The 13,307-nt window shown below is 39.9% G+C and overlaps 1 protein-coding gene across 2 annotated transcripts in view; it reads left to right on the top strand.

Annotated features, from left to right (window-relative positions):
- ELOVL7 (ELOVL fatty acid elongase 7) overlaps positions 1-13,307 on the top strand; it is a 69,945-nt gene that overhangs the window by 38,638 nt on the left and 18,000 nt on the right. For both annotated transcript variants that reach the window (XM_082382468.1, XM_082382467.1), the window contains one exon: positions 7,456-7,553. In XM_082382468.1, coding sequence (XP_082238594.1) covers positions 7,490-7,553 — 64 coding nt within the window. In that variant the 5' untranslated portion in view covers positions 7,456-7,489. The remainder of the gene's footprint in view (positions 1-7,455; positions 7,554-13,307) is intronic.

Raw genomic sequence — 13,307 nt, 5'->3', positions numbered from 1 at the left:
CACGAGTTCATATATATATGTGAAGCATTACAGTAAAACACAAAATCCTGTATGGTAAGTGTAAGGAACGTGACGTGTTTTTTGTTTATTTATTTATTTTTAAAATTTTATTTATTTATTTATTTATGGCTGTGTTGGGTCTTCGCTTCTGTGCGAGGGCTTTCTCTAGTTGCGGCAAGTGGGGGACACTCTTCATCGTGGTGCGCGGGCCTCTCACTATCGCGGCCTCTCTTGTTGCGGAGCACAGGCTCCAGACGCGCAGGCTCAGCAATTGTGGCTCACGGGCCCAGTTGCTCCGCGGCATGTGGGATCTTCCCAGACCAGGGCTTGAACCCGTGTCCCCTGCATTGGCAGGCAGATGCTCAACCACTGCGCCACCAGGGAAGCCCCATGACGTGTTTTTTTCTTCTGCTGCGTGTGTGTGTGTACGTGTAATTGCAGTACACACATGTATATAGTAATTAATAAAATTGAAAATCTGTACGAAATAATTTTTCACCGAGTCTGTTCATGTTCTAGATTTACTTCCTTTAATTTGCGTTCATTATAAATGACAAAGGGAAAAAGGATTTAGTATAATATGCTAGAAAGTACACTTCCCACATAGTTGCCTCAGGCTACTCTACATTTATTCCAGTAATATTGCCATAGCCCTAAACATTTCTGGATTTGTTCCTTTGCAATTTACAAACCGTAAGTTGAAAATGTTAGTAAATTATGATAATCCCACCTCCACTTCCCCCATTCCCACCCCCACTTATCAGTATGTAGCTCAGCTTGATCCGTTTACCTTCAAAACCATTCTTATGATTAGTTATGAGCTTGATTTTTAGAAGCAGTAGACAAATATTTTTCTCCCTTAAACCCAATTAAATGAAATTCTGAAAAACTCTGATGTTGATTTGTAAAGGAAAGCTCAAAAACTGCTCTGAACAACAGTATCACTGAAATAAATACATAATTGCCGAAGTGATTACTCTGAAGCAAACTACTTTTATTTAGATGAAAAAATGTTGGTAGTTCACTTTCAACCAGTGGTTCTCAACTAGGGATGACTTTGCCCCCCACCAGGGGACATTCACCAATTTCTGGAAACCTTTTTGGTTGTCTCAGCTGGGGAAGGGGTGTTCCTGGTGTCTGGTGGGTGGAGGCCAGGGTTGATGCTGAGAATCCTGCACTGCTCAGGGCAGCTCCCCACAAGTAAGCATTGTTCGGCCAAAATGTCGAGAAAGCTGAGCTTGGAAAACCCTGGTTTAAACAAACAAATGATCACTTTATAGTCATTGCTCACATTTTAATGCACTTAAAAGTTTCTGATCCCCTTCCCTCAGACTTAGGCAGGTCAGCTGTTTTGTTCGTACCCTGCTGCCCTATTTCCATTACAGACCTCCATCCCTCTGCTGGTACCTTCCTCAGCTCATTTCAGTTTATGTGTCCCTGAGCAGCATCTGGGGCTAGCCAGAAGTGTTCTTGCAGGTTTGTCCCTGATGTCTGATTTAAAAAACAGAGATCAGAGGGGAGCCCAGAACCTCCCAAACATCAAAAGAGAAAGGGAAAACCATAGGGCCCTGCTCTGGGATGATAGGCATGCCCTAGGAAAGCCATACGCTGCCTCTATCCTCCTTTCCCTCAGGGAGAATGTCCCAGCGTATTTTGCAGGGTTTGGACAAATGTTTACACATGAGGGTTCACCTGTAAATGGTTGGCCATGGTTTTCGATTTCTGGACTCCTGCCAGGTCCTTCCCACCACAGGCAACCCTAAGGTCATATCCCCATCTGAGTAAATTCCAGCAAGAAGTCCTCCCAGCTGAGTGCTGCCTTGTGAGTCCTGTTGAGATAGATCTCAAAGTGATCAGATTCCTCAAGCTCACTCTGTGTCCTGGTGTTAGCATCTACGTGGCTTTGAAGAGTTTCCAGGTAAGCTGTAGGTGTCAGGCACATTTCTCATATTTGAACTTGACATCTTTAATTTAGGTCTAAAGAAACTAGTCTGGGCAGATTAAGTCCCCCTTTTTTTTTTTTTTAATTAATTAGTTTATTTATTTTTGGCTGCGTTGGGTCTTCAGTTGCTGCACGCGGGCTTTCTCTAGTTGTGGCGAGCCAGAGCTACTCTTCGTTGCGGTGAGTGGGCTTCTCATTGTGGTGGCTTCTCTTGTTGCAGAGCATAGGCTCTAGGTGCGTGGGCTTCACTAGTTGTGGCTCGTGGGCTCTAGAGCACAGGCTCAGTAGTTGTGGCGCACGGGCTTAGTTGCTCCGCAGCATGTGGGATCTTCCAGGACCAGGGCTCGAACCTGTTTCCCCTGCATTGGCAGGCGGATTTTTAACCACTGCGCCGCCAGGGAAGTCCCTAAGTCCCTTCTTTACCAAGTGGTCCAGTTGCCATGTGATACTGTCCAAAACAAGGAGTGGAATTCATGGGTTAGTTGCAGGTGCTGGTCAGTGAAATAGCACCAGTTTCCTGTCAGTGAGCTCCTGTTTACTCTAATCCTGCCACATATATTTGATGCCTTTGGAAATGGGCTGAGCTCTGGCAGGGAGCCTTTTTCTCTTCCCCTGTAGCACCTGCCTGTCTCTTCCACCCATAGTGAAGGTTTGGTAATTTGTCTACTGTTTTTGAGTTTTAAGTCTCTGCTTCACATCCATGAGAGCCCTGACTATTCTGGCATCTCCAGATCTGAAATTTTATGCCATTGAGTATTTAAAATCAGTTATTAAGGTCCTAGTTCTGCTGTCAGCTAGAAGATATCTCTATACCTTCACCACATAGAATAAGTTTCTCCCCATATCTATGTACCTAGCAATCAAGGGTCCCTGTTAAGGGGGGAGGTCTGGGTTGGGACAGGAGAGATACGCCTGGCTCTAGCCCGGAGATAACACTGTATTTATAGGACAACTCAGGTTGCCCCCAATTCATTTATCAACAGTTTTCTAGTCTAGTCCCTATAATGTAATATTGGTGTCCAGTCCATCACTGTCCCAGCTTATAAGGAAATTCTCAGCAGTTTGTTTAGTTCCAACAAGCTAAATGGATTAGGTTTCTTTTCATGCCCCATCCCTACACAATTATGCAGGTTCCTTCTCTTCTGGTGGGCCCACAAGGGTTAAGGACTGTTGGATGGCAGGTTATTTACAAGGAAAGGATCCGTGAGAGAGTTCCACTCCAGTAAGCTTGAGACAACAGATGCCTTTCCTGCCTCTCCAGTCCGCCCTCTCACCTGCTTGAAGGGCATCTACTTCTGCCTCTCCCTGCCCCCCTCCCCCCCACCCCCCCACCCCCACGTGTGAGTTACTCCTCTGACGACCTTCTCCCTCTTCCAACATCTCAGTCTCGTATAGTCTTTTGGATTAGAAAAGCCAACTCTCTTTGCTGCCTGTGAATATTACTGACCTGCATTAGACTGTGGTTTCTTTGAGGCTTTGTGCTTTCGTGAGGGCTGGCAAGAGGAAAATGGCCTATGTGGAATGAGTGGGGAGAAAAGAGGAGGCAGGGCTTGCACAGAAAACAGTTTAATACTTTGAAATGTAAGCCCACCATATGCCCTATAAAGTAGAATCTTTCACTCTGATTCTGAATAATTTAAACAGCATTATTTTGGCAGTTTAATTATGAGAATAATGGCTCGAGGTCTGTTACGTCAGTAGTTAAGGTGAGCTGGAAAGTAGCTTTTATCGTGGTCTAAAACACTCCTACCAAAACCACGGGAAAACATCAAGGGAAGAATCATTTATAATTTGTGACATACCAGCTCTTATAATGAAAGTAGTAGACTTTTCTCTAGATTGGTGCCATATACTGCCATTCAACTGAGTTTGGCTGGATGTTTTCCATTTAAATTGGTACAACTTATCTCTACAAATGATAATGTCTGACTTTGATTGAATATTCATTCTTTATCAGATTCTGTACTCTAAACTTTATACATATATGTTATCTCATAGAGTCTTCCAAACAACTCTGTGAGTTTATTTTATCTTGGTAGGTTGTAGAATTGCCATTTTACAGATAAGGAAATTGAACTTTAATTTTGCCCAGGGTCACACAGCTAGTCAGTGGTGGGATTCAAACCAAGGTCTTTGCGATCCCAGAGCTTCTGCTCCTACCCCCATATCACACCTTCACTACAGAAATCATCCACAGGAAAACCAGAGTCCAGGCTGACTCTGGCAAGTTCCTGGCATCACCATAGCTAATTTGAGTCTGAACTCAGCTTGAGGACACTGGATGTATCAGATCAGAGGCCATGCTGAGATACCACCCTGGACTTGGAGAGATCCTCTGGAGTGGACAGATCCTTGAGGCATTAAGATTAAAATCCCTCTTTTGTGTTTATGTGCATGTGTGTATGGGTGTTCAAGCAACGATGTCCCAGCAAAAGTGCAGCTGATTCCATTCTTTTTTGTTTGTTTATTTAAAATACTTTAATTCTTTATTTTTGGATAGGTAATACAGTCACATGAGTCAAGACCCAAACAGTATAAGGTCTTCCTTCCACCCCTTCAGCCCAGTTTGTACCCCGATCCCTTCTCTATGGATATCTTTTCAGAGTTCCTTGTATGCTAATATAAATAAATGGAAATTTATATTCTTATTCCTTTCTACCTTTTCTGTATAAAAGGTAGTCATTTAAAAATTCTGTCCTGGGCTTCCCTGGTGGCTCAGTGGTTAAGAATCCACTTGCCAATGCAGGGGACACGGGTTTGAGCCCTGGTCCAGGAAGATCCTACATGCCGTGGAGCAACTAAGCCCCTGCGCCACAACTACTGAGCCTGCACTCTAGAGCCCGTGTGCCACAACTACTGAGGCGGCGCTCTACAGCCCGTGCTCCACAACAAGAGAAGCCACTGCAATGAGAAGCCTGCGCACCGCAACGAAGAGCAGCCCCTGCTCGCCGCAACTAGAAAAATCCTGTGGGCAGCAACGAAGACCCAACACAGCCAAAAATAATAAATAAATGAAATAAATTTATAAAAAAAAAATTCTGTCCCTTCCTTTGCTTTTTTCACATAGACATTTATCTTGGATATTTCCATGTTAGCGCTCAGAGAGCTTCCTCATTCTTGTTTACAATGGCATAGTATTTCCTGGTGTTAGACATATCATCATTAACCAATCAGTCCATTTTTAATAGACATTTGGCTTGTTTCCAGTCTTTTGCTCTTACTGACTGACGCAATGAATAAGCTTGAATATACGTCATATGTCTATAGGAGAAGTTTCTAGAAATAGGATTGCTGGCTTAAAAATATGCGTTTATAATTTTTTTACTGATAATGCCAAATTGCACCAAGGGTTATACTAATTTGCACTCCCACCAACAAGGTATGAGTTTCCCACAGTCCTTCCAACAGAGTGAACACATTTTTGGATTTTGGCCCATCTGATTGATAAAAATTTTTGAACTTTAGTCCATCCAATGCAATAAACTATTGTAGATTTCTTTTTTTTTTTAACATTTAAAAAAAATTAATTAATTAATTTTATTTTTGGCTGTGTTGAGTCTTTGTTGCTGCACGTGGGTTTTCTCTAGTTGTGGCGAGTGGGGGCTACTCTTTGTTGTGGTGCCCGGGCTTCTCATTGCGGTGGCTTCTCCTGTTGCAGAGCACGGGCTCCAGGCACATAGGCTTCACTAGTTGCAGCATGCAGCCTCAGTAGTTGTGGCTCACGGGCTCTAGAGCACAGGCTCAGTAGTTGTGGCGCACGGGCTTAGTTGCTCTGCGGCATGTGAGATCTTCCCGGACCAGGGCTCGAACCCCTGTCCCCTGCATTGGCAGGTGGATTCTCAACCACTGAGCCACCAGGGAAGCCCTGTACATTTCTTACTATGGTTAAAGTTAAGCAACTTTTCATATGTTTAAGAGCCATTTGTATTTCCTTTTCTGTGAAATTTGCCCATTATTTTCTTGGCTTATAGGTCTTTTTCTCAGCAGTTTCTAGGAACTCTTAATGTATTGGGGAGAGGCACTTGTCTGTATTTTAAATTGAACATATTTTTTTTTTTCTGTTTGTCATTTGTTATTTTCCTTTTTTCTTCTTGATTTTCATATGGTTAAATCTGTTAGTCTTCTCTTATGTCTTATGGATTTTAAGTCAAAGTTAAAAAGAGTTTTTCTACTCCAAGGTTATAAAAGTGTTCTCCCTGTTGTCATCTAGTACTTTCATGGTTCTTTTAAATTTTTACTTAAATCTTTGATCTATTGGAGTTTATCTTGGTTTATAGTATAATTTTTGGATCCAACTTGTTTTTTACAGTTGACTATCTAGTTGTACCACACCATTTACTCGGTAATTGCTGGTAATTCAGTGCCTACTGGTTTGAGTTGTCACCTTTATCATATACGATATGTCTTTAAAAAAATACATATATACTTTATATATGTATATTCTAAAATGTCTTTATCTTAGAATGCTAGAATAAAGTTTGAATTTTTCTGTTGCAGACCTAGAGGGTTTATTTTTTATTGTGGTAAAATATACATAATGTAAAATTTATCATTTTAACCATTTTTAAGTGTAAAGTTCAATGGCATTAAGTATATTTGCATTTTTGTGCAACTGTCACCACCAGCTATCTCCAGAACTTTTCATCTTCCCACCATATGACTTGAAATCAAACCTACTATTCATTTTATGATGCATCATTCCTTTGTAAGGTGTGTGCTGTTTTCAGAGGTGTTAAAATTTGGGAAGGTGTACATCTTAGAATTTATGAAATATGGTACTAAAATCCCCAAAATTTTTGGTGTGTTTCTGGATGTTCTGTTCTATTCCATTGGTTTGCCTCCTCATGTGCTAGTGTCACACTGTTTTAATTACTGAATATTTAGAATATCTTTTAATACATGATAGAGCTAGTTTTCCCTCATTGGTCTTCTTTTTCAAAAGACTTCTTTTTCCTACTGTTTTTGTCATCAGTCCAGATAAACTAGGCAACTTCTCCTTGGCTCTTGTAGATCTTCTTTTCCTCCTTCTCTCTACCTCTATTTCACTTAAATTATAAACACTTGAATATAGAAGATCTTCTTACGCCTGAAGATCAGCTAAAAGTCTGGATCAGAGTATCTTTTCTGAAAGTTTGTCGTCTTGACTTTCTTCTGGGTTTTTACTTCAACATTGCCATGAGAGGTACAGTCCATTCCTGACCTATATTGTTTCCATAAAGGGAGATAGATGCTCCTATGACAGTTCTTAGAATCACCTACTCCTTTTGCATCTCGTACATAGAACGTCAGCCTTTTTGAGTGAATTAAGCATTGTCCTTATGATGAAAAGTCTTAAATGTTTGCAACTGCATCAGGGTTTAATGTGGTTCACTAATGCATTTACCCTCAGTAAGTTTGTTGTTTTGCCAGTTATTCCTATTAAATTTTTAACATTTTTAATATTGTATTACTAGAAACTTGGCTTTATTTGCATCCATAGATCATAAACACATCTCTTTTTTGTTTTACTGAAGAACCCATTGTAAGGGCGAGTAAATCCTGTGGAAAATGGCCTTCAGTGATCTTACATCGAGGACCGTGCGTCTTTATGGTAATTGGATCAAAGATGCTGGTAAGTAACCAAATTTCTTAACTATGGCTCATCCTTCTTTTTCCTGTCAGATTCCCATATTTAATAGGATTTCACTGAAACAGAACGAGAGACTGCAACTTAACACTCCCTCACTGACACCCCACATATTGATTTTTATTACTAGTTAATGAAGAAGTGTCAAAGATTTCACTGAAGATATGTACAAAGATAGAGGTACACAGATGATGTTCATTACGATGTTTATAATAGTGGAGATAGCTTTAATATCCAAGGAAGGGAATTGGTTAATAAATGATGGTACATTCCAACTCAGTAGCCATTAGAAGTGATTTTGGAGGCACGGGGCTCTTAGGCTTGATTCTGCCCTAATGCTCCTAAGGGAAATAACAGTTACTGCCAACAATGGCTCTGTCCAGGATGACTCTTGAGTGGGAAGGGCCGCAGCCCCCAGGGGCGTATCAGAAAGGATGGGGAGCGTTTCCTAGGGTAACCCCTGAGTAATTCTAGAATGCCCAGAGTAATTCTCCCCTTGCCCATTAAAAAAGTAAAAATCAATGTTGTTGAAGAACATTTAATGCCATAGCAAGAAGTTTAAAATACATTAAATGAAAGCAACTTATAAAACACCACATGTATTTTTTTTGTGAGGCTTAGCAATTATCTCCGTGTGGTAGGATTATGGGTAATTTCTATTTCCTTATCTATGTCTGTCTAGATGTTTTTAAACCATACAAATGTGTGTTGCTTTTATAACTACTACAAAATGTGTTAATAATATAACAAAGGTACATTTTTTTTAAATAGACAGGAATCGGCACAGTTTAGAGCTGAGATGGACTTAGGTATCATGAAAGCTACCTCCTCATGTTAGAGTTGGAGAAACTGAGGCCCAGAGATGTGACCTTCCCAACATCATGGTCAGTTGTTAGCAGAAAAGATTAGAACCTATGTTTCCTGATTAGGATTAGTATTCTGACATTTCACATTTGAATTACTTTCCACATATTCACCACCATCACCACTTCAGATTAGTTCTCACCCATCAATTAGAAATCACATGTTCACCAAATTCAGGAGGAAAAGTGTCACCTCTTGATACCTACCACAATTGAAATTATATTCCAATTTACACTGATTTCAGCAAAGATACACTGTTTCATGATTGCTGTCTTTCTCAGTGGACTACTGAAGACCAATCTTATTTCACTGAAAAAGGTCCTAACAGTTTTGCCCCTGAAGAATGCCAAGGACCTGAAAGAGATCCCATAAATAGAGAAGCTTCACTCTGGTGAATGGAGAGTTAAGGGAATTTTTATATTTTCTCATTTTTTTTCTTAGTTTTTCAACTTATGTAATGGTGCAGAGAATTGTAGGTTTCTTTAGAGGTCATCTTTCTCTGAAGGTTTACAGTAGTTCTCATAAATTCAGTAATTTAAAAACTAATTTTTTTGTTTTGTTCTAATGGTTTTTATTTTTATTTATTATTTTTTAACATATGAATATTTTAATTTCTTTTCAAAGTAGAGGTGTAACTTGCTACCTGAACTCTCACGATTTAACCTTGAAAACCAAGTAAATTTGGGTACATTTTTAAAAATAGACCTGTTTGGAAGAATAGATCCCTTGCTATCCAACTCTTGCTATTAACTATCCCAATTGCAGGAACCCAAGAGATTCAGGTAATCAATATCCTAACTCAAGAGCCAAATAGATTTAGACGATGATGAGTATCTATATAGTGCTAGAAGTATAAAATGTTTTAAGATGAATTCCACTTCTTCTGAATTCCACTTCCACCTTTATTCATGGGTCAACACTTTATTTTTATTAGGAATACTTACATTGGAAAGCTCGGTAATATTAGGTCAGAAAAAGGAACGACAAAGGGGTGGAGGTGGTTAGGGAGAAGCAAGGAGAACCCTGGAAGCAGCGTTGCAGACAGTGCAGGGTGGAGGAGAGAAAGAGGCAGGTGATGCTACCTGTCTGAAGCTACGCTAATTTAAAGTCTTGAGAGAAGAAGGACGGTAGGGATGTGTAGTGAGAAGACCTAGATTTAAGTTCTGACGCTACTGTGAACCAGCTAGGTGATCTTGAACAAAGTATCTATTGTCTGTGGGTTTCAGTTTCTTTATTAGCAAAACAGAGATGAGAATGGTATCCACCAGCTACCAGACCATATGCATGAAAATGCTCTGTTGTTTGGGAAATATCCCAACACAAACGGTGGTGGTGGTTGATGACTGACAGAGCATTTCCATCTTCAGACACTTTTAATGTAGCATATCATTTTTTTAAAAAAAGTTTCTTCACATTTTCTCTTCCTGTCAAAATCTAGAAGGGTTAAAATGTTTTGTGTTGAGAGGTATAACTTTATGAGAACACTATCGCGTGTAACAGGAGAGGTTTTTTGCTTCTGCTTAGTGTGGTATTGATCTCTGAGAGCCATTAGGAATCATTTCTGGCCATCTTAGTCCAGTTTTACTTTGCCTACCCTCCAAAGGTCTGAGCCCATAATCAAGTGCCAAGAATTTCAAGCATATTCTTGGCTTTGGCCCTAATCCTGAGTAGACTTCGGAAAACTTAATGATATTCATTGGTTTTCTGATTGCTAGAGAAGTGGGGGTCATGCATAGTTATTTCACGTGGAAAATTCCACAGCTACAGAATTTAAAAACGGTTTAATTAATACTTAAGCTGTAAGAGGGTTTATTGTGATTCTTAGATATGAGATGTCAAACCTTGAAACAATGCTATAACATTTTTAATGTTCGAAAAGCAACTTTCCTTGCATTTGGATAATAATGATGATGACTTTTCAGACATAGTTGTGATCTTTTTGCAAGAAGACGGCGTCTGAGTAAGATTTGCTGCCACTCTGAACCTTTAGTACTTCATAAAGTATGAGAGGTACATGTTTGCTTTTCCTTCCGGCCTCTTCATCTTATTGGTGCTTAGACTTTTAAAAGGGTGTACTCTTTGAGCTAGTACATGCTACTTAAGAAGCGAACACACTCTTAAAAGTAGTTGGTGGAAAAGTTCATTAATATTCTATGTATGTGGCCCTCGTACTCTCCTGTACTCTCTCTCTTTAGAACGCTCTTAGAAAAGCATTATCGGGCTAGTAATAAGTCAGAACTTTGGTAATCACTGAGTCATGGGCTCTCAGACAGCCTGCCCTCCCATCCTGTGCCTTTATCTTGGTTCTGCTCATAACACTTAAGCCCAACTCCGATGCTAAATACAAGGTACATGAAACTCTCCCTCCCTCTCTAAGGAAAACAGAGCTCACTTGACCCTTGATCCTTTTGTAATTCGTGGGATCACAGACTGAGGCAGAATTAGCTTTAAACATTGTCGAGCAGCCCCCTCTACAACCCCCTTATCGAGTCACCAGCCACACCTGGCTTGTAGACGTCTCATCGCCAGGAACCTCCTGCCTCACATAGAAGTGGGCTCCCTATTCAGAAAGGTATCACTGTTGCCGAGAGAGAAGGCAGGAAAAGTGAGCAGTCATCAGAGTCGTGGACATATTAAGACTTTGAATTTTATTCGCTCAGCAAGGAGAGCTAATTTAAGCAGAGGAATAATCTGAGCAAAGCTTTACTTCTAGAAAGTGAATTTGGCAGTTGTATAGAGACAAGACATAGCAGATTGGGTCAGGAGGCAGGGAAATCACATAAAAGATGATTGCAGAGCACCTAGTGAGGAGCACTGAGGACCTCAGTGTAGGTGAAGGAAGCGCTGAAGCCCTGGTTTATAACGTTGATGGTTCATCACGGTCACCTTGGCAGCTTTTTTCAACATACAGATAGATGCCTGGGACCCATGCCGAATCTTTTTTTTTTTTTTTTTTTTGCTATCTGGTTTATAAATATTCCAGAGGTGATTCTGCTGTGCTGACAAAACTGAGATCTGCTGAAATAATAGTAGCCATGCTTACTGAGCAACTTGAGGTTGTGCCAGGCTCTTTACTTAAAATAATTCACTAAATCCTCTCTGAGCTACGTGCTGTTTTATGCCCAATTCACAGATGAGGAAACTAAGCACAGAGAAGTTAAGTCGGTGGCCCCAGGTCACATAATAAGTCAGTTATGTGAGAGCCAGGATCAGAGCGCAGACTGAAATAGGATGAAAAAGCTTGGTGTTTTGTTCTGTTATTTGCTTTGAAAATAATATGAAATTAAATTAGCTAGCTTTTCCTGAAAGATAAGATTTTTTTTTAAATCTGTAGAACTGGAAAGTCACACTCAGGATTCTTAAAAAAAGGTGTGTGCTTAAAATGTTAAATTACAGGAAAAATGATTTATTTAAATCATTTTAAAATAAAATGAGCCAGCCCAGCATGCGTTTCCTGGCTTTTTGTTTCTCCTACTGCTACCAGCAGAAGAACAGAAATATGAGGTCATCTGATACCCGCGTACCACCCCTTCCCCCGCCCCTGCCACCACTGAGCTAAGGAAAGAGTACAATCAAATATTTCTAATTCAGGAATTCCTTTGCTGACAAAAACAAAAGCCAAAAAAACTAGTTTTCAATCATGCCTGTGATGTCCATTATTAACAGAAACATTTAAAATTTCTTATAAAGAAAAAGAAAAAAATAAAAATCACCCATATTGTCCCCATCCAAAGGTGATAATGTTAACATTCTTCCAGAAGCCTTCTTTTAGTATTCTTTAGTATTGGTTTTAAGTCTTTATTTCATTGGAGATAAAAACTGGACATATTAATATGGTTTATGATGTTCATATATTTAAGGTTTGGATTACCCACTGATGGAAAAAAATCCGTCATTTATAAATTTATTTTGACAAAGGGCTATCTCTCCTAAACGGTGCTCCACAGAATGTTAGTTCCACAAGGTGTTAAATAGTATTCTACAAAAAATCAGGGCTCCATGGCCAAGTAAGTTTGGGGAATGCTGCATACCACCATTCTCATCTTGGCAATTCGCAACAAACATGAAGCACTAAGAAATCCTGCAGAAAGGCACTTGTTTGTTTAACCTAGCATTTCTAGTAGCCTTTCCCCGCTTTTTGTGGAAAGACTTTAAATATTTCTTACATTGCATAGTTTGGGGCATGCTTGGATAGGATACAAGGTAAGGCACAAACTCATTTTTCTCCCAAGTAGTCAGTTTTCCTATTTACTGAATCGTCTGTCCCTTCCTGCTTGCTTAGGAGGCTTTCTTTATTGTACATTAAATTTCTAAATATCTTGGGGTCCCTCCTAGAGCTGACTTTTGGCTTAAGTATTATTTCGAGATAGGGCATCTGTCAGTATTTTTGAGGGAAGCCCATTTGAGTATAGAATAAATCACCTTTAATAGCTACAGCCATGCCCTGCTATATCTGAGTATCAAATGTGAACTTTCCAGCAATAAAATTGAGGCCAAGTGAGTCATCAGGTGTGGGGTCTGTTGAAGAAGTTTTTGCATTGGGTAGGAAGTCAGACTTGAAGGGATATTCAACTTTTTTTGGTAATTGGCCACATCATTAGCAGTTTCAGTGGGCAAGCGCTGTATTCCCCCCACCCTTTTTCCCAATTAACAGGAATGATGGTATTTAGCAACCTAAGGTTAGTCAAGACTCAATTTTGAGTCGGATGTACTTGGAAACTTGTCCATACATATTTTCCTTTATAATATTCTGGCTTCATGAGGCAATTTAGTAAAATTACACCCGAACTACTTAAGATTATAGAATTAATCACATTTCATCTTGAGTTGCAAGTTTTAATTGATCTAATTCTCATGGCCTGGAACTAGCAGGGA

The sequence above is a fragment of the Balaenoptera borealis genome, assembly GCF_965194805.1.
Source record: "Balaenoptera borealis genome assembly, chromosome: 2".
Taxonomy (NCBI): Eukaryota; Metazoa; Chordata; class Mammalia; order Artiodactyla; family Balaenopteridae; genus Balaenoptera; species Balaenoptera borealis.
The sequence above is the reverse complement of the archived record's forward strand: the minus strand, read 5'-3'. Positions and strand labels throughout refer to the sequence as shown.